The 18,655-nt window shown below is 45.9% G+C and overlaps 1 protein-coding gene across 1 annotated transcript in view; it reads left to right on the top strand.

The window, feature by feature from the left end:
* The window catches only part of LOC138283321 (indolethylamine N-methyltransferase-like), a 30,723-nt gene extending 16,024 nt beyond the window's left edge, over positions 1-14,699 (top strand). The window contains exons 2-3 of the mRNA XM_069221327.1: positions 789-993; positions 14,173-14,699. Of these exons, the coding sequence (XP_069077428.1) occupies positions 789-993; positions 14,173-14,611 (644 nt within the window). The 3' untranslated portion in view covers positions 14,612-14,699. The remainder of the gene's footprint in view (positions 1-788; positions 994-14,172) is intronic.
* The last annotated feature ends 3,956 nt before the right edge of the window (positions 14,700-18,655 follow it).

Raw genomic sequence — 18,655 nt, 5'->3', positions numbered from 1 at the left:
AAATGAGTAGGGACATCATATTTATTAACAGTGAATCCTTAGCATGTTTATGGATGATGTGTAAACAAGAGGCTAGTATACAGTCAAACGTTAACCCAGCAGTAATTACAAATGATTGAGGGAATGATTTACAACTTAGCGGATGGAACACTCCGTCACATATGCGACCGATGTCCCATCCGCCTTATTGCGATCCCCATAGGATTAAATGGGATTGGAATACAGTGGACAGGATATCTGTCACATTTATGGTGAAGTATTCTCCTTACCAAGTTCTAAATCAGGCCCTAAGTTGGCTGGATCTTGTTCCATAACAGATATGCATGACTGTATCTGAAAAGATGAGAAAAATCAGAAAATTGGGGCTCAGTAAATTGCAACCTGATTGATAACATACATGACTGTCTCTCGCTGTCCTACTTCTGGAGATCTGTATTATATAGGCCCAAAGTTATCAGATTTCCCCACACCATGTATAAGTATCTCTACAGCAGAGGTTTCTCTTTGAATTCTGCTGCTACTTAAAGTCATGTGTACCATGTTATAAAATCAAGACTGCAATCATGCAATTACGAAAATCCAGAGCAATAGCCTCGATTGCAGGAGTTACTCGTGCATTGACATGAAAAATGTGGGAGCTCTGCTATGCCTTGTACTTGTAGAAAGAACTAAAGTTCTCTTCACCCAGATATTAATGCATTTTTTAATGATAGGAAACATGATTTTAAAGCTATACAATGAACACTAAAAGAAGTTTTGAAATTATTTGTTTTCTATTTTCCAACCAGGATCTCTGAAAGGGGATATTCTGATTGTCTATGGTGCGGTCATCAATCTTCATTTGATTTGCCCAGCATGTGACCACTTCAAGGAAATCATTTTAATGGATGTTTTGGATACCCATCTCCAGTATGTAACACAATGGAAAAACAATCATCCACAGTCATTCGATTGGAAACAAAGTTTTAAGAGTGTTCAGAAAAGTGAAGAGAGGTATGAAATGTGCAACCTAATCATCTTGAACCATTCGCTGACACATGTGTTCATGTATTTTGTCACAAATGCAGACATTTAATCAGAGGAGTACCTTCTCTGAAACATTTTGGTACATCTCTTGGTCATGGTACAAGCTCCCATAATGAAGATAATTTAGACTCTGAATCAAGTAGAAAACAAGCATAAAAGGTTTTAGCATTAGGTGTTTTGCAAATATTGTGCCTTGCCACATTTTGTTCTGGCATGTACCACCAGTGTTTACTGCACAAACACACAGATGACACTGGGTACCATGGTGTTTGGTATCCCTAATTATTAACTCTGCCTGGTCAGAATGACCTTGTTACTGCAAATGCCTGTGCCAAATCAAAGTCATGTATTAGTCCTTTGTCCACTGTCTGTGAGCAATCCACATCTCCCTCCAGGAGAGCCATCAACATTTAGGTGACAGTGAAACCTGGAGGAAAGGTACATTTGGATTAGTTGGGAAACTGACAACTTTCTAACAGTGTCATTTTCAAAACAGCAATGTAAAATCTGACTTGACCATTAGTTAGAGTCTTTAAACCCCTTTTCTAGCTAGTCCCAAACTGAAGTTAAGCATTATAAGGTGTTATAATGAAACCCATTGCTTTCCTATGGCAAAACGAGCCTCACCACAGTGAAAAATGACTTTGAGGAATTTTCTCTTCCAGGACATGTGAAATATACATGTTCTACGATTTGAATACCTGACACCCTGCCCTATGGGCGTTTAGGACCTACCCTAGGGATGACTTATATGTATTAAAAAAGAAGGCTTAGGCCTGGCAGAAGGATTATTTTGACGGGTTGAAGTAGTGGTTTTTAAACTGCATACCCAGGCAGGAGGGTAGGCTTGGAGCCATACTGTGCTTTGACACTTTAGTGATGGCACAGTATTTACTCCAGTCCACTAGTGACATTTAACTCAGAGGTCCTGGGTACACGTTTCTACCATATTCAGGAGATTTATAGTTATGTTAAATATGCTAACCAGCAGTGTAGCCAATTTTGACATGTTTTAGGGATCAGAGCACATGCTCTGGCCCCTGGTCAGCAGTGCCCCTGGTGCACAGTTAAATAAAACAGCAGCATCAGTCCAATAAAAAGTGGACTAAACATACAAACAGAGGCATATTCTTACACTATTTATATGCATTCCATTTCAATGTGTCATATTGTTAAAAAGTGGATGTTTATCAGCTAAGAATCCTTTCACATAGTCACACATTTCACTTAATTGCAACCACATATAGCCTCTGTAGCTCATTGTTGCATCAAGTGTTCTGACAACTGTATTGCATTCGAAAGGAACTGAGTTAATAAAGTCGTATTTCCTGTGTAAAACTCAGCACCGATTAGTTCATCCTAATATTGTTTTTTGAATGTGGACTGTGATACATGTGTGTGCACTTTGGATATTTATAAAACAGTAAAGAAAAACATCAAAGATTAAGGGCCACTCTATGACTTTGGCAGTTAAAGCTGCGGGGAGGAGGCTGCCATCATATCAGCCACCTTTCCCCAAGTCGTACTACAGGCTTTCCACCAGGCTGACCGACGGAAACATTGCATTATGACATCTCCGCCGGTCGGACCAGTGTACACAATGCCACAGCATTGGCCGATGCTGTGGCACAACAGGACCCTCGGAATGCACACTGTCTGCATAGCAGGTAGTGCGCATTCCGGGAGTGCGGGTAGGGGGCACCTGCACTCTCTATGCCATGGGCAGTGCAGGGTCCCCCGTGACCCGCAGCACTGGCTTTCTACCAGCCTTTTCATGGATGGGACCCAGCCATAAAAAGACTGGTGGAAAGAAGATTCGTGATCAGCACGGCGGTGCTGAACTCAGTGCCACCGTGGCTGACCATGACACCGACTGCTGCCACTCTGCCGGGATTCATGATCCTGGTGGCGGTCCAGTGGCACCGATGGACAAGATCATAATCTGGCAGTTGGACTGCCAGGAGTGTGGTGGTCCGACTGCCACCCCGAGTTTGGCAGTCCTCGGATCGCCGAACTCTGAATGAGGCCCTAAAATCTAAAGCACCACACAAGCTTATCACAGCCACTACTATTGGCTTTGCTCAAGCATAACATTCATTAGTGCGTATGCATAAGAAATCAGAAAAAAGCCTTTGTAAAATGTATAATGTTTGTCTCTGGGCATGTGACCTCTGCAGTTTTGATAGATTTACATTAGTTATCAATCAAATATGTATTCTCTGCAAACATATCTTACAACTGCAGCTCATATATAAAGAAATAATGTATATTTTTCACGTATAATACACTTCTGTTAATTGATGACATTTACATTAAACAAATAAAACTCACCATCAGCAACACACTCTACAAAGGCATTTCCAACCAGCTCAAGCAAAGTCTCCAGACCATCCAAAACACAGCCGATTGTCTCATCCTATACGTCCCCGGAAGCACTCACATCACTCCCTAACTGTAGGAGGCTGGCCTGGTTTGTAGTGGGTACCAAAGGAACTTACACCTTATACAATGTCCAGTTATCCCTTATTAGTGAAATGTAGTGAGTGTCTAGAAGCAAGGCTGTCTTGAGGTAGCTGTAAGCAGAGCAGCCAAGGCTGAACTAGGAGACATGCAAAGCTCTTGCAATACCACTGTAGTCAGTCACGCAGTACTCACATACATGAAAGACAATACTCAGTGTTACAAAAATAAAGGTACTTTATTTTAGTTACACATTGCCAAAAATACTTTGAAGACTATACTCACTTAGGAGGTAAGTAAATTACACAATATATACACTAGTAACCAAAAACAGGTACGTAAACAGTCAGAAAATAGTGCAAACAGTGTAAATCACAATAGGTTGCAATGGGCCAGGGGGAACACAAACCATATATTAAAATAGTGGAATACGAAAGTCAGTTTCCCACATAGGCAAGTGTAGTGTGAGAGAGGCACTGGAAGTGTAAGAAAACACCTAGGGTAAGTAAAATACCCCACCCAGAGCCCAGGAAAGCAGGAGTAAAACACAACACGTTTCCTAAAACACATTAGAAGTTGTGATAGAAGATAATGCAAGAACCAGAAGTGACTGCAAGACACCAATGATGGATTCCTGGACCTGAAGACCTGTGGAAGATGGGGACCAAGTCCAAGAAGCACTGAAGAGTCCAGGGAGAACAGGAGCCCCTGCCAACCCACATGAAGGTGCAAAAGAAGAACCACCAGTGAGAAGACAGTGGCCCTCATTATGAACGCGGCGGTAAACACCTTTGACTGCCGCGGCGAAAGGGAACAGAAGACCGCCATTGGCAGTGAACAGAAACCTGCCATATAATGATGCAAAAATCAGAAACTGACAAAAATCTCCCTTCCACCAGTCAGCGCCAGAACCTTGTTGGCGGAAATGCTGGACCTCCCACCCCGCCACCGCCGAGCACATAAACAGCCCGCCCTCCAAATAATGAAGCACAAATCACCGCGGCGGTCAGTGGAAGCCGAACGACTATTGGCAGTACAGAGCGCCATGGGCGGCAAGTGGACCCAACAGTAAGAAATGCATACATTGCCAAGTTTGAAACCCACACACCTGACACACACATCCACAATACTATGAAACACTCACAGACACAACCCACAATCCTTTGCATCGCCGATAGGAGAAGCCAGACGGACAACACAACAGGCAGACACTGAACGCCCATCACACGACTTACACACCCAACCACACAACAGCACACTCACCTAGATCCACACAAGACACCATTCACAACACACACCATGGCACCCCCCAAACACCCACGCTTCACAGAAAGGGAGATAAGGACCATGGTGGACTAGATACTGAAGGTCAAGCTACAATTATTCGGGGCACAGGTCCAGCACACACACATCGCCAGGAAGATGTAGCTATGGCAGACAATAGTTAACATGGTCAATGGGCCACCAGGGACGACATCCGCAAGAGATGGAATGACCTGCGTGGGAAGGTCAGATCCAGGGCATCCAGGCACCACATTACAGTCCAGAAGACTGGAGGAGGACCGCCACCAACACCACCCGACTACACTGACTAGGTGGAAAAGGTACTGGCCATCCTGCACCTTGAGGGATTCACTGGAGGAATGGACTTGGGTAAGTCGTCTACATTTACCCCATATCCATCACAATGGTAATGCATGCACCCCCTCCTCCCCCAACACCCACCAGGACCACTACCCCACCCAGGCCACAATCACTATATCCAGTCCCCCTGCATGCCCACAAACCCACTAACAGGCCCACATCCCTCCCACTGTGCAGAGCCACCCACTGCTGAAAGGAATCACAATGGCCTACAGCACCCACAATGCACCTCCACATCCAAAGCAAAATGCAATGCAAACCTCACAAAAGCACCCTGCATTGCCCCAACAATGTGAAAACCTGCACAAAACTTCCCTGTCCTGTGCACCCCATCCGATCATGCTATTGTAACAGATATGTCCATTCCCCCCAACAGGCACCACCACCCATGCCACCCGACAGACAGGACAAGGAGTGGCACTGCCCCACAGGGAGACAGAGGCACCTCCTAGGACACTAGGGATGGAACCCTGGACATTGACAATCGACCTGGCCCCTCACACAGTCCTGGACTGTCATCATCCAGCAGCCCCACCCAGGACACCACTGACACCCCTACCACCCAGCCAACAACATGGTCCAGGGGTCAGGCCACAGGATTGATGCTGCAGCCCAGGATGTGATATCTGAGGTCCTGGGAGCATATCACCATACCCAGGACAGATTGGCCAAGATAGTATCCTCCCTGGAGCACAGTCAAAGGATACAGCTAGCACACCACCAAGAGGCCATGGAGCAGTGGAAACTGCACAATGCCACAATGGCCAGCATAGCAGGTGCACTGCTGTGCCTTGTCCCAACACAGCCTGAGGCCCACACAGACTAGGAAGCCCCTACTACAGGCCAGGATACAGACCGGACAACAACAGCATCAGCAGCAACCGGACATGTGCCACCCTTTCAGGACACACAGGAGACATGCATCTCAACCCGTACAGGCCAACACCAGGCACCCAAATGGTCCCTCAGGCCCAGATATGGCACTGGAACACCTGCCAAGACCAAGGCCCCCTCAAAGAAGTGACTGGCAAGAACTGTCCTCCAAGTATCCCATTGAATCAACGACCAAACCGTGTGAAAACAACAACAAACTCTTGTAAACATAGGTGGACATACCACTACTGCCAACAAACGCTGCGACCATGTTGCCATATTGTACAACCACCAGTAGCCCACTCCCATCACTGTAATCTGCACGATGTAATCCCTGCACCTAATAAAACACCATTTCACCTATTACAATGTCCCCTGTCATTATGTTTAAACAAAGTGAAGTATGGATGCAACTGTATTATAAATCATTTATTATTATCTCAGTAGCAGGAAATGCACCACACGCATAACATGTTGTTGTGCCCACAGATGTGTTGAACTAATATACTATAATGTTACCTGTCCTATGCAGACCTGGGGACAGTGGCAATGACTACTGACCCAACACCCCCTAGATGAAAAGGCACACTGACAGTATGCTGCACAGACAGCAATCTCATTGAATAGGCCCACATAGTTACTGGAAGTAGAGTTGTATCAGTTGGGTCCTGGAATTTACATCTTCCCCCTCCTTATCATCCCCATCACTCTCATCCCCTCTCTGAGGAAGCTGGTCTGGATGTACAGCACCCTCCTCCTCCAACAGGGGAATAAAATTACTCAAACTTTGTGCATCATGCAGCAGGCCACCATTAGTCTACACACCTTTTCAGGCCCATAGGCCAGGGACACGCCAGAGATATGTAGGCAACGACATCTAGCCTTCAGGAGACCTATTGTGTGCTCTATCACCCTCCTAGTACGTCCATGGGCCTCACTGTAATTCCTCTCAGCATCTGTTCCAGGACTCCTCACTGCTGTCAGGAGCCAACGCATGTTGGGATAGCCAGAATCACCTAAAAGTGGTGCAAAATAGGACTGTCAATGACAACCCTCAGTGGCAGACAGCCTGGCTGTCTGCTATGTGGCAATAAGTGTCAGAAACACCTACCTATGATCCATCCTCTGTCCTCTTGTAGTTGTTCTATCTTGTGTGGCACACTACTGTTCCTTAGCACAAAGGAATCATGTATTGATCCAGGGAACATGACATTCACATGTGAGATGTACTGGTCTGCAGTACACACCAATTGAATGTTCATGGAATGAAAGTTCTTCCTGTTTCTGTACACCTGTTCACTGACTCTTGAGGGGATGATAGCTATGCGCGGGCCATCGATGGCACCTATCACATTGGGTATGTTGGCAAAGGCATAGAAGTCCGACTTGATGGCAGGGAGGTCAGCACTTTGGGGAAACCTCACATAAGACTGCAGGTGTTGTACAAATGCATTCAGGAATCTGGACAGTATAATGCTAAACATTGGCTGTGAGAAACCTGCACCCATGCCCACTGTCACTTGAAATGAGCCCGTGGCCAGGAAATGGAGTGCAGAGAGCCCCTGTACTTCAGTAAGGATGGCATGCTGATTCTGATTAGCCGGTCTCAGTGCTGGATCCAGTAATGCACAAAGTTCATAAATAGTAGCACGAGTGAGTCTGTAATTGATAATGATGTGATGCTCCACTGTGGTCCACAAATCAACAAGTGGTCTGTACAATGATGGGGCCCTACCTCGCCACAAGGGTCTGTACCTTGGAGGAGTTCAAAACACGTATGAGGAACACACATACATCTGCACATATTGTTTCTCATTCAGCACTGCTGGCATGATTGTCGATGACACAAATGCTTAGTATGTGTGACATTGCAGCAACATGACCACAATAATATATAAGGACTGTTCAGGTGAGGTAATGTATATTATTACATGCCTATGGGTGTTTAGGGAACAATAGGGCCTGCATTGTGCTGATGAGGGTTTTATAACTGCGTTGTTAAGGCCAAAATGCCTGCCCCTGTTATCCAGAAGTGTTGTGGTGGAAGTGACCTCATACCGCTAGCGGTTGACATAATAGCGTAAGGCGGTGTTTACCGCTGTGCGCAAATTCATTGGTTAACGTGGTTGTCAATGGGCATTCTGAGCGCATTATGATCGCCGCCGGCGGTGACCGTGCACATCCCCGTGGTGCGTATGCGAACTCGTCACCCCTACTTCACTTGACTCCCGGATCTAGTGCATGGAGGTACTCCACTGAGTGTACTGCTGCGTCCTGCCTCTGGTCATGGAAATGTCACGTGTTGCAGGGGAAAGGGCTCCGGCATTCACCAACGAGGAATTGGAGAAGCTCGTGGACGGGGTCCTGCCCCTGTACGCCAAGCTTTACGTTTGGCCAGAGGTACCGGTGAGAAGGAGAATTGGGGGGCATGGATGTGTGTAATGGTGGTAGATGGTTGCATACATGTGTGCACGTGTGACACTGTATAGTCCAGGGTTCCTGACATGCTGCGTGTGTGTGTGCTGTTTGAAATGACCGCCCCTTAGTGGACATATAGCCAGCTGTATATTATTGGTCATTGTCTGACCTCAGTGTTACTTTTTCTTTGTGTCCCTTATAGGTAAGCGTCCACCAGAAGAGGGGACTTTGCCAAGGAGGTGCGGACCCTGTTGGTCTATAACCAGCAGAGCACCCACTGCAGGAAGAGGTGGGAGGACCTGCGGCGCTGGGTGAGGAAGATCTGTGAGGCCCAGCTGGGGAAGTCCTCCCAACAAGGAAGGGGTGCCTGTCAGGCACTGACCCCACTAATGCAACGCATCCAGGCAGTGGCGTATCTGGACCTGGATGGGCGCTTGAAGGCTGCACAGCAGTCACAAGGGGGTGAGTACATATACCATATTTTGGCTCCTTGATGGATGTGTGTGTGTGCGTACATATTTATGCTGTCTAGTGGCAGGGATGCTGACTGATGTCCATCTACATGATGGCCCCTGTGGGGAGAAGGTGTGTAAGGGTCGAGTCTGAAGTACATCAGGTCCTTAAGTGTTGTGGGGAATGGCTGTAGAGCAGGGTTCTGGCCACTAGTCAGGGGCATAGCCATGTGTATAGCGGTAGGTGCTGCCTGGTGGAATATTTTCAGGGTGGGTGTATGTGTGAACCAGTTCTGTACCTCCATTCAGCTATTTACAAGTGTCTCTCCTGTTTTGTCTCCCCATCCCTGTTCTCTTCTGTTGTCTGTCTACATCAGAATCATCTGGCGAGGGAGCTGAGGCACCAGCGAGTGGGGGAGGCAGTGGCCCATGGATCCTCGGAGGCAGAGTCATCCGACGCCAAGGGGACCAGTGGGTTGGAGGGCGAGGAGAGTACCACAGGGGAGGCAACTACCACTGGAGGCAGTGACACTGATACTTCTTCCGATGGGAGCTCCCTGGCGGTGGCGGACCCTAGTGGGCCCACCCCTACTGTGTCATCTTCTCCCACCCCAATACCATCACCGCCCTCCCAGTTGCTCCCCACCGAGTTGCCTGTGCCCGCTCACCCAGAAGGGTGGGCGCCTCCTTCGCCCCAGGCACCTCATCCCCTGCCCCAGTCAGCCCTGCTGCCCTCACAGAGGAGGCTATTGACCTCCTGAGAACCATCTCTGTAGGGCACACAACCATTGTCAATGCCATCCAGGGGCTAGCATCAGAGGTGCAGCAGACCAATGCCTATCTGGATGGCATTCACGGTGCCATCTCTGGCCTACAGAGATCTTTTCAGGCTCTGGCCTCCTCTTTGACGGCAGCCATTGTCCCTGGTCATTCCGTTCCCCCTCCAACCACCTCTACCCCTTCCAGCACCCCAATTCCATCACCTGTCCAAAGCACACATTCTAACACGCAGGCACACACCTCAAACACACAAGAAGCACACTTCAAAACACAAGCACCACACCTCCCACCACAGGTTTACACACAGCCAACATACACATGCATACACACCAACAACCACTTCCCCCAGTGTGTCCACCTCTTCCGCCTCCCTGTCTGTCCCCTGTACATGCACACCCACAGGCACTGCACCCTCATTCAATGTTGCTGACCCTATTCCTGCAGTCACCACAATAGCAAACATTCATTCATGCACCACAGACACCACACCTGCACCCACCACAACGAATTTAGTTGACACATGCAGCACACTCACCAGACTTGCAGACACCCAGACAACATCCATTTACACTGGCAGCCTGTCTTGTCCCACTGTGTCCACCCCACCTCCTCGCAAGACACTCAAACGCACCAAAACACCCACCCATCACACTTCCACCACACCTCAGCATACTGTCCAGACACCTGCACCCACGCCACACACACCTACACCTGTCATGACCACTCCCTCTACCTCCACTCCCACGCCTTCCTCCAGGTCCACCCAAATTACACCTACAAAACTTTTCCTATCCAGTGTAGACCTATTTTAACCCACAGGCCCACCCCGTCTCGTCCCTAAACGTGCCCACCTCCTTGCCCTGTCCACTCCTGCCACGTCACAGCCCGCCCCTGTCCACCCTTCCCATTCCCCTGCTACCTCCCCTGTGAGGAAGAGACCCTGTGCTGGCCCAGGAACATCTGCCGCCAAGGCCACTCCACCAGCTGCTGTCACAAAACCCAAACCCCCTCCACCTTTCAAACGTAAATCTAAGCCCCCCTCCCAGTCGTAAGTCCCCACCACACTCTGCCCCTATTCCCTGAGGTGCTTGGATGCCCCATTGTTGCCTCTATTAAGTGGAGTACCATTGCACTTGTGGGAGTCAAGTTGTGGCCATTGTGGCCCATTGCACTTCTTTAACTATGTACTGGCCATTGGCCTTGTATGCACTTCTGTTGCTCAGTGAGCAGAATAAAGGTTAATGTGTGGCCTGTGTTGTTTAAGGCACACTCTGGATCCGTGGTCTCTTGTTTCAATGTTTGGGGGTGTTGGGCACATGTATGTACTTTGGGCAGGTTGTATTTGCCTTGTGTCGGGTAAGTACCTCTTGCTGTGGTTGGTATGGCTTGTGCTGCTTTGAAGGGTTGTGGGAGCGTTGCAGGGTGGGTGGAGTGGGTGGGTATGTAACTGTGCCCTTTCTTCCCTTGTTCAGTAGGTTGCAGGACTTACCGTTGTCATCTTCGTCAGCGGTCTCGGTCCTGGAGGTATATGGCAAGGAGCAGGGCTGGCATGATCTGCAACTCTCCCTCCATGTCTGCTTTGGCGTGTTTCCTTATATTTGGTTCGTTTCCGCCTGGCTTTGCGAAGCGGTGGTTCCTGCCCCAGAACTGACGGCGGTATAGTGCTTCATTATTTGATGGGCAGGTAGGGCCTTTCCGTCGGCCTGTGGGCATGCTCTGCCGTTGTTTTCGGCACTCCTCTGCTGGCGGTGAGTGGTTTTCAATATGCCTGTGTTTCACTTGGTTCATTATTTGGCGGTTCGGACCGCACGTCTGTTGGCGGTTGTTACCGCCACCGCCGGCGGTGCGGTGTTTACCGCTGTGTTCATAATGAGGGCCAAAGTCAGTACTGCACCAAAGAAGACAGATGTGGATTCCTGGTTGGTGCAGAAGATGTCCCACACCGGATGGATGAATGCAGTCTGGTTTGTGTCGCTGGATTCCGCCAATAGGCCTTGGGTCATGCAAAACATGCAGTTGGTGGAAAATGCTGCTGCCCGGGATCAGGAGGGACCTGGTGGCCTCTATTCAGGAAGGGGAGACAGAGGGGGCTCTCAGTAACTCAGAGAGCCCTCAGAAGACCAGGCAGCATGCACAGGAGTCCCACAGCACAGGGACAAGGAGGTGCAAATGGAGGCCCATGCAGCACGACACAAAAGATTCCCATGCTGCCGGAGAACCACTCAGGGAGCTGTGCTTCGTAGGATAGAGTGCTGGGGGCCTAAACTGTGCTGCGCATGAAAAACTACTTGGAAGGACATACACAAGCCTTGGCAACTGTAAGTCACGCTGTGCATGAGGGTACTGTCTTGTGTGGGGGAGGCAAGCTCTTACCTCTACCAAATTTGGACAGCTGGATGTTGGGACTGTCGGAGTCACTTTAGTCCACCACCTGTGTTGCTGGAGCCACACCTGTTTTCTGGAGAGGGGACCCAAGCAACCAGTCTTCGCTGCAGAGAGGTGCCTGCTGAAGCAGGGAAGTGACTGTCACTCCACAGGAGATTCCTTCGATTCTTCTAGCGCAGGCTGAAAACAAGCAGTCATCGGAGGATGCATGACCTGGAAACTGATGCAGTTGCTGGCAGGAGCCTAAGATACAATGTTGCAGAAGTTGTCTCAGCTTCTTTGTAGCAGTTTTGTAGAGTTTCTGGAGCAGTCAGCAGTTGATCCGTTGGTAGAAGATGAAGTAAAGGATGCAGGGGATTCCTGCTGGAGTCTTGCAATCTGAATCTGAAGAAACACCCAGAGGAGAGACCCTAAATAGCCCTGAGAGGGGGATTGGTCACCTAACCAGGTAAGCACCTATCAGGAGGGGTCTCTGACGTCACCTGCTGGCACTGGCCACTCAGATGCTCCCAGAGTGCCCTACCACCTTGGAATCCAAGATGGCAAAACCCAGGGACACTCTGGAGGAGCTCTGGGCACCACCCCTGGGGTGGTGATGGACAGGGGAGTGGTCACTCCCCTTTCCTTTGTCCAGTTTCATGCAAGAGCAGGGACTGGGGGTCCATGAACTGGTGTGGACTGGCTTATGCAAGGAGGGCACCATCTGTGCCCTTCAAAGCATTTCCAGAGGCTGAGGGAGGCTACCCCCTACTGTAACACCTATTTCCAAAGGGAGAGGGTGTAACACCCCTCTCCTAAACAAAATACATTGTTCTGCCTTCCTGGGATTGAGCTGCTCAAGCCCCAGAAGGGTAGAAGATTGTCTGTGAGGTGGCAGCAGCTGGGGCTGCAGTGAAAACCTCAGAAGGCTGGTATGGCAGTACTGGGGGTCCACTGTGGAGCCCCCAGAGAGGATTGTGCAACCAATACTGGAATCAGTTTTGGGGTACCATTCCCAGTTGTTACACACCTCACATGACCATATTCGGAGTTACCATTGTGAAGCTGTATATAGGTAGTGAGGAACAAGCCAAAAAAGGGGGGGGGGGTAACCATGCTAGAAAGAGGCTACTTTCTCACACTAACTCACTGAACTACACTGGCTCCCCATTCAGAAATCTTGCAAATTCAAGCCTCTCATCCACCCCTACAAAGCCCTCCACAACACCTGACCAGCATACCTCAACAACAGACTTCAACTCTAAGAACCTTCCAGCCAGCTCCTTTCCATCTCTCTCCCTTGCAGGAGTCCCCCAAGTCTGCAGAAGGAAGTCAGGAGGGCACACCTTTCTTCTTCATCACCCCGAGAACTGGAGGGAAATTCCTCAACAAATCAGGACTGCTACCACATGTCTTAATTTCTTTAATAAATTGAAGACCTGGCAGTTCAACAAGGAGCACTACCTGGCCTGTGTTCCTCCTCCAACGCCTGGATACCCTCACAAGTGATAAGCTGCGCCATACAAATTGACATAGCATACGTTTACTTCAAACTCTAATAACAATTCTCCATTTTGGGTGTAAATACACATGGATGGTGTTTTTTCCTCAGTAACCCAAAGTCTCTCAAATTTGTACTGGAAAACATGACCCCTGGTCAAATCCTCGAAAAAGGAGAAGTGGCTGTGCTTTTAATCCAGAACTATGGGAATGTGGCTGGTACTGTTTTCAACTTCAGGGTGTTTTGTAGTTATTTGTAGCAAAGTACTAGGTAGGCTAACGCACTGTGTCTCCTGATAATATTAAGAATATGTAACGACTTTAAAAAAATTAACGAAAAATATGATAAATTGTATATTAAAAACATCAACGTAAGCATTCAATTTTTTTCTAACTCAAAGGGCTAAAACTGGTGGTGCTAATTTGTTACCCCACTTAAGTGTATTCTGTTTACTTAGTAGTGGACTCTAATGAGTCAATTTAGAACAGTTCAGTTGCTAAAGATATTTTAAAGCCACTTTGCTAGGTTGAAAAAAATGCTGTCTATATGAAACACTTCCATGTGTATTGTATGCTGTACAAGTATTTAGTGAGTCATTATATTTTAGGAACAAAGGAAAAGTCAAAGTAATGCTTTCTGTTTTTTGCATCTTAGGGAACAGTGGACAGAAAAAGAAGAGAAATTAAAACAATCCATTCAACTGATTGAAAAAATAGATCTTGATGAGAGCGGCCGAGAAGTGCTTAAGATCTTCCCTCAGGCTGACTGCCTGTTTAGCCCCTACCATTTGACCATGCTCTGCAAGGACCATGACTCCTTCATCAGCAGTGTGAAAAATATGTCTTCACTGTTGAAAGTTGGGGGGCACTTGATAATATCTGTGTTTATTCAGTGCACATATCTGTACATAGAAACACTTAAGTTTCCAGTACTATGCATTGAAGAGGATTTTGTGAGGAAAGTTTTGAGCGCCCAAGGATTTGTTATTAAGGAGGCTATAATGACCCCGAGGATCAACCAAACTAAATTTTCGGTCATGGATTTTAAAAGTATTCTGTTTGTTTTTGCTCATAAAATAAAAAATGTGCAATAGCCTCAAATGGCATTAGTGAAAAAAATTAATGTTATTCACAGAATTTGTATGTTATTCAACAAAGATTCCCTTCTGTGTCTGAAATTCATCAACGTGCTTAAAGTGTGCTTTGATTTCTACTAGGTGTCCCAATCATTAACTCCTTTGTTGTGCATTGTTTACATTCGAATCCGTTATGCATAACATCACATTCTAAACTTTTTTCGCTTTTGTAAGCAAAAGGGCAGCTCAATATACACAATAGAAAAGGCAGAAGAAACATTACTTATCTTACATTATAAAACTAAGTAGGTGAAGAAGGTTTACATTTCCAGTTTTTGAATAGCATTTGAAAACAACAGTGTAGGCGCCAAAGGCTTCGAGGGTGTTCCCAAGAAGAACAAAGAGATCAGAATTCATAAGACACAAGTGCAGTGAAATCCAAGGATCCAAGCTTTAACAGTGTGAATGGAGAAGTGCTGATTTAACCTTGTCACCACACACTGGAAGGAAGGTGTCTGTAGAAAATCTATCCTCCTGTTCCTGACTTTCTTTGGATCTCTGCAGACCTGAGAAATACATTATAATGGGGATGTCATTCCACCACTGGTAGCTTCCAAACCTCTGAAGGGGCAGCGCTGATCTGAAGCTGATAAGGAATTTATGTCTATGCTGGTAGTGGTTTACCGACACAGTTTGCACAGGACATGCCTTCAGAAAAGGACAGCAGACCCAGAAAGAGGGTGGGGAGGGTAACAGGTGCTTTTATTTTTAAATTCTTTTGGATAGGGTAGCACAGAGGGAAAGGGGACAAGGAATCAGGTTTGTCTTTCTTTTCCAAATACTGTTTCCAGGACTCACGGAACGAAGGCTATCCGTCTTCAGATAAGACTGGGCACGTCCTCCTCACTTAAATAAAATCTTGCTGTATACTGCGTTCAGGGCGTAGTTGGATGACCTCATAGCCTAAGCTGTACTGTTGGTCTGTAATCATGATCACCTGGAGGGATGTTAATTGTCACTCTTTCCTCAAGCAGTCAAGAAGAAGGCTGAATTGACTAGATTCACCGCGAGTACGTGACAAACTATTGGACCGATGGAGGGATTGCCAGGGCAGGCTGAGAATGGTGGCAGGACACAATGATTCTCTTGGGCAATATTTTAAGGCAAAGACTCAGGGAGGTGGGGTTGAAGGCAGCATGTGTGTGTGGATTTCCGTGATTTATTCACCTTTTACATCTGAGTCAATTGAATTGACTTTATACTTTACTTTATACTTTATACTTTGACTTTATACTTTTTGAATTGCTTGTATACTGTGTTCAGTAGCACATAATCAACACAAACTAGCAGAAGGGGTAGCTATCAATTTGAGAGAGAGTTTAATCTTTGGGTTCCAACTTACATCCTAGACAAGTCAAGCATTGCTTTTTTCTACTATGTGTTTTGGTACCACTTGGTAGAACACAGTCTTATAATAGATATCTCCAAATCTATAAATCTGTACGTTCCTGATAGATTTCATAGGAAACCATTCTACAAAACACGATTTCATCAATTACTTTTTTGCAATTGCCAAACATTGTCAACTGCAGGGGACATCCCAGTGCCAACTGCTATATCCAAAGCATCCCAAAGTACTTTATTAAGGTGCTTTTTTAGATTGTCTCACCTTTTACTTTACTTGCCGAACAGGACAACTGTAAATCGGTGTTGGGGGTTGAGCCTGTGGGAGGAGGGACACATACAACATGAAATTGTACAAAAATAAGATTTAAAATAGAAGGTTTTCCTTCTCAAAATGCAAGTGATTTTATAGACAACTCAAGTGCTACTCTTATTTTTTAATCAAATCAAATCAAGCTTTATTCGGTCAATTAACCATCAAAGCATCACATACATTAAAGGAAAAATTTCAACTCATTTTATAATCTGTACAATAATTAAATCATTTTATAAAAAAAACACATAAATAAATACATACATGTGATATCAAAGTATTCATCTAAAATCCTGCCTGGGCACGCTTCATGGGTCCTTGATTAAAATGGTGATCACGTATATGCCATGCTGCCACTAAAAACTTGCTGACTGCTAAAATTAATTAATTTGATCTATGGCTTTTTTAAAACCCTTATTGCTATACTGCAATTTTCCAGCCCCATTTCCCTACAGGTTTTTCGAATCCATTTTGACTGTGGAAAAAAATATGTTGGGCAAAAAAACATAAAATGCATAAAATGTTCAACTGTTTCCGGGGCATCGCCACAAGCCGGACATATATCTGAAGTAGTGATTGGCCCCCAGTTGCAAGTTAAAGACAACATTGGTAAGGACCCAAAACGGAATCTAGCACATAAACCTTTGCCCTGTAAATCTAGTATAATATCTAAATAGGATTCATACTGCGGAAACCACTTAAAATCAATAAAAAGATTAGATAATCGACCATGAGTTTTACAACAAATATAATTGTTCCATACATTGGACCAGTAAGCTGATTTCAAAGCAGTTTTATGGGATTTCACTAATTTTGGGGGATTCTCCCAATAATCTCCGAACCCCAAGATACAAAACCAATTGGACACATATTTAATCCAAGGAATAATAGCTGCATTTGGTCTCTTTAGCAGGTCAAGCAATGATGCTTTGTATAAATCCAATTCAGGGTGGTCCAAATCCTTATCCAATATAATAGAGGTCATAGGGAAATTAAATCAGCTACTTGGTTTAGCCCCAAATCAAGAAACATTGGGATCAGTGGTGTACTTCGGGGGCACACTATCAAAGCCCTCGCAAAATTGTTTTCTCCCACAGTTATATTTGTACATACATAGCTTTATTGGTTACTTTCAACCCTAAAAGCAAAACAACCACCGGTAGAAAGATAAAAGATAAGTAAAAATTAAGTTAAAAAGGAAATAAGAGGAATAAAAAAGAACATCCTTTACGGCCTTAAAACACATAAAAACCAAACACCTAATCTCCTACTGACTGTCATTTAAATCAATCATGGGGTATTGTTCCAGTCTAGGTGTGTGGTTAAAATTTGATGACTAAAACATTCCATTGTCAGTTTTTCATGTTGTCCTTATTTGGAAGTAAGTTCCGCATCAGCAACTTTCCCCAAGTGATTAATACGTACATGCCAGGCAGCTGTAATGTACTTACTAACCGCACAGGGCAAGGGGGGGAACTTTCCCTCATCAGAATTCTTAAGGCAACAATACAATGTCTTACCCCCATATTTCTACACACTGGCCGTAACCACTTTCGACGCGCAATCAAATAGGCAGGACATAAAAACATAAAATGTACAATGGATTCTGGATTATGGGTACAGCTCGGACATAAATCAGATCTTGTAGTTGCACTCCACTTACTGCCATATGATTTGAGAGGCAGACAACCATATCTGAACTGGATATATAAACTCTTACTTAATGGGTCAAGAATTATATCCATAAAAGATTCAAAAGACGGATACCATTTAAAATCAAAAAATTGTGAGGTCAATCTGCCGTGAGTAAGGCACAGCAGATAGTTTTCCCTGACGTAAGTCCAGTATACAGTTTTCAAATGATTCTTCTGCTCCTTCCTTATACTTTCTGGATGACTCCATAGCTCACTAAGACCCAATTTGTGAAACCATTTAGAGATGTGATTAAACCAGGGAATGGTGAGTACATTAGGTCTATCCAAGATGTCTTGGATAGACTCCTTGTATGTAGATAACTCAGGGGTGGACCAAACACGGACCCAAAAAAGCAGAGGTCGTAGGGCAACTACATCTGTGATGCGTGGAAGGTCAAGGTCCCAGAACAATGGCAGCAGTGGGGTACTGCGAGGGCAGGCCAAAGTAGACCTCACAAAATTGTTTTCCCCCACTGCAAGCCTGCCAGTGTTTGAGGACCCCCAAATTTCTGCCCCATAGACCGCTGCACTTTGTGCCTTTGCTCTATAAATTTTAATAATTGGAGTAATCACTCTCTCAGAAGTAGACTTATGAAAACGAAGAATGGCTCCAGATGACTGTACCAGGCGAGCCAAACTTTTGTCGATTTG

Source organism: Pleurodeles waltl, chromosome 3_1, assembly GCF_031143425.1.
Source record: "Pleurodeles waltl isolate 20211129_DDA chromosome 3_1, aPleWal1.hap1.20221129, whole genome shotgun sequence".
Classification (NCBI taxonomy): domain Eukaryota; kingdom Metazoa; phylum Chordata; class Amphibia; order Caudata; family Salamandridae; genus Pleurodeles; species Pleurodeles waltl.
This window is presented reverse-complemented; position numbering and strand designations above follow the sequence as displayed.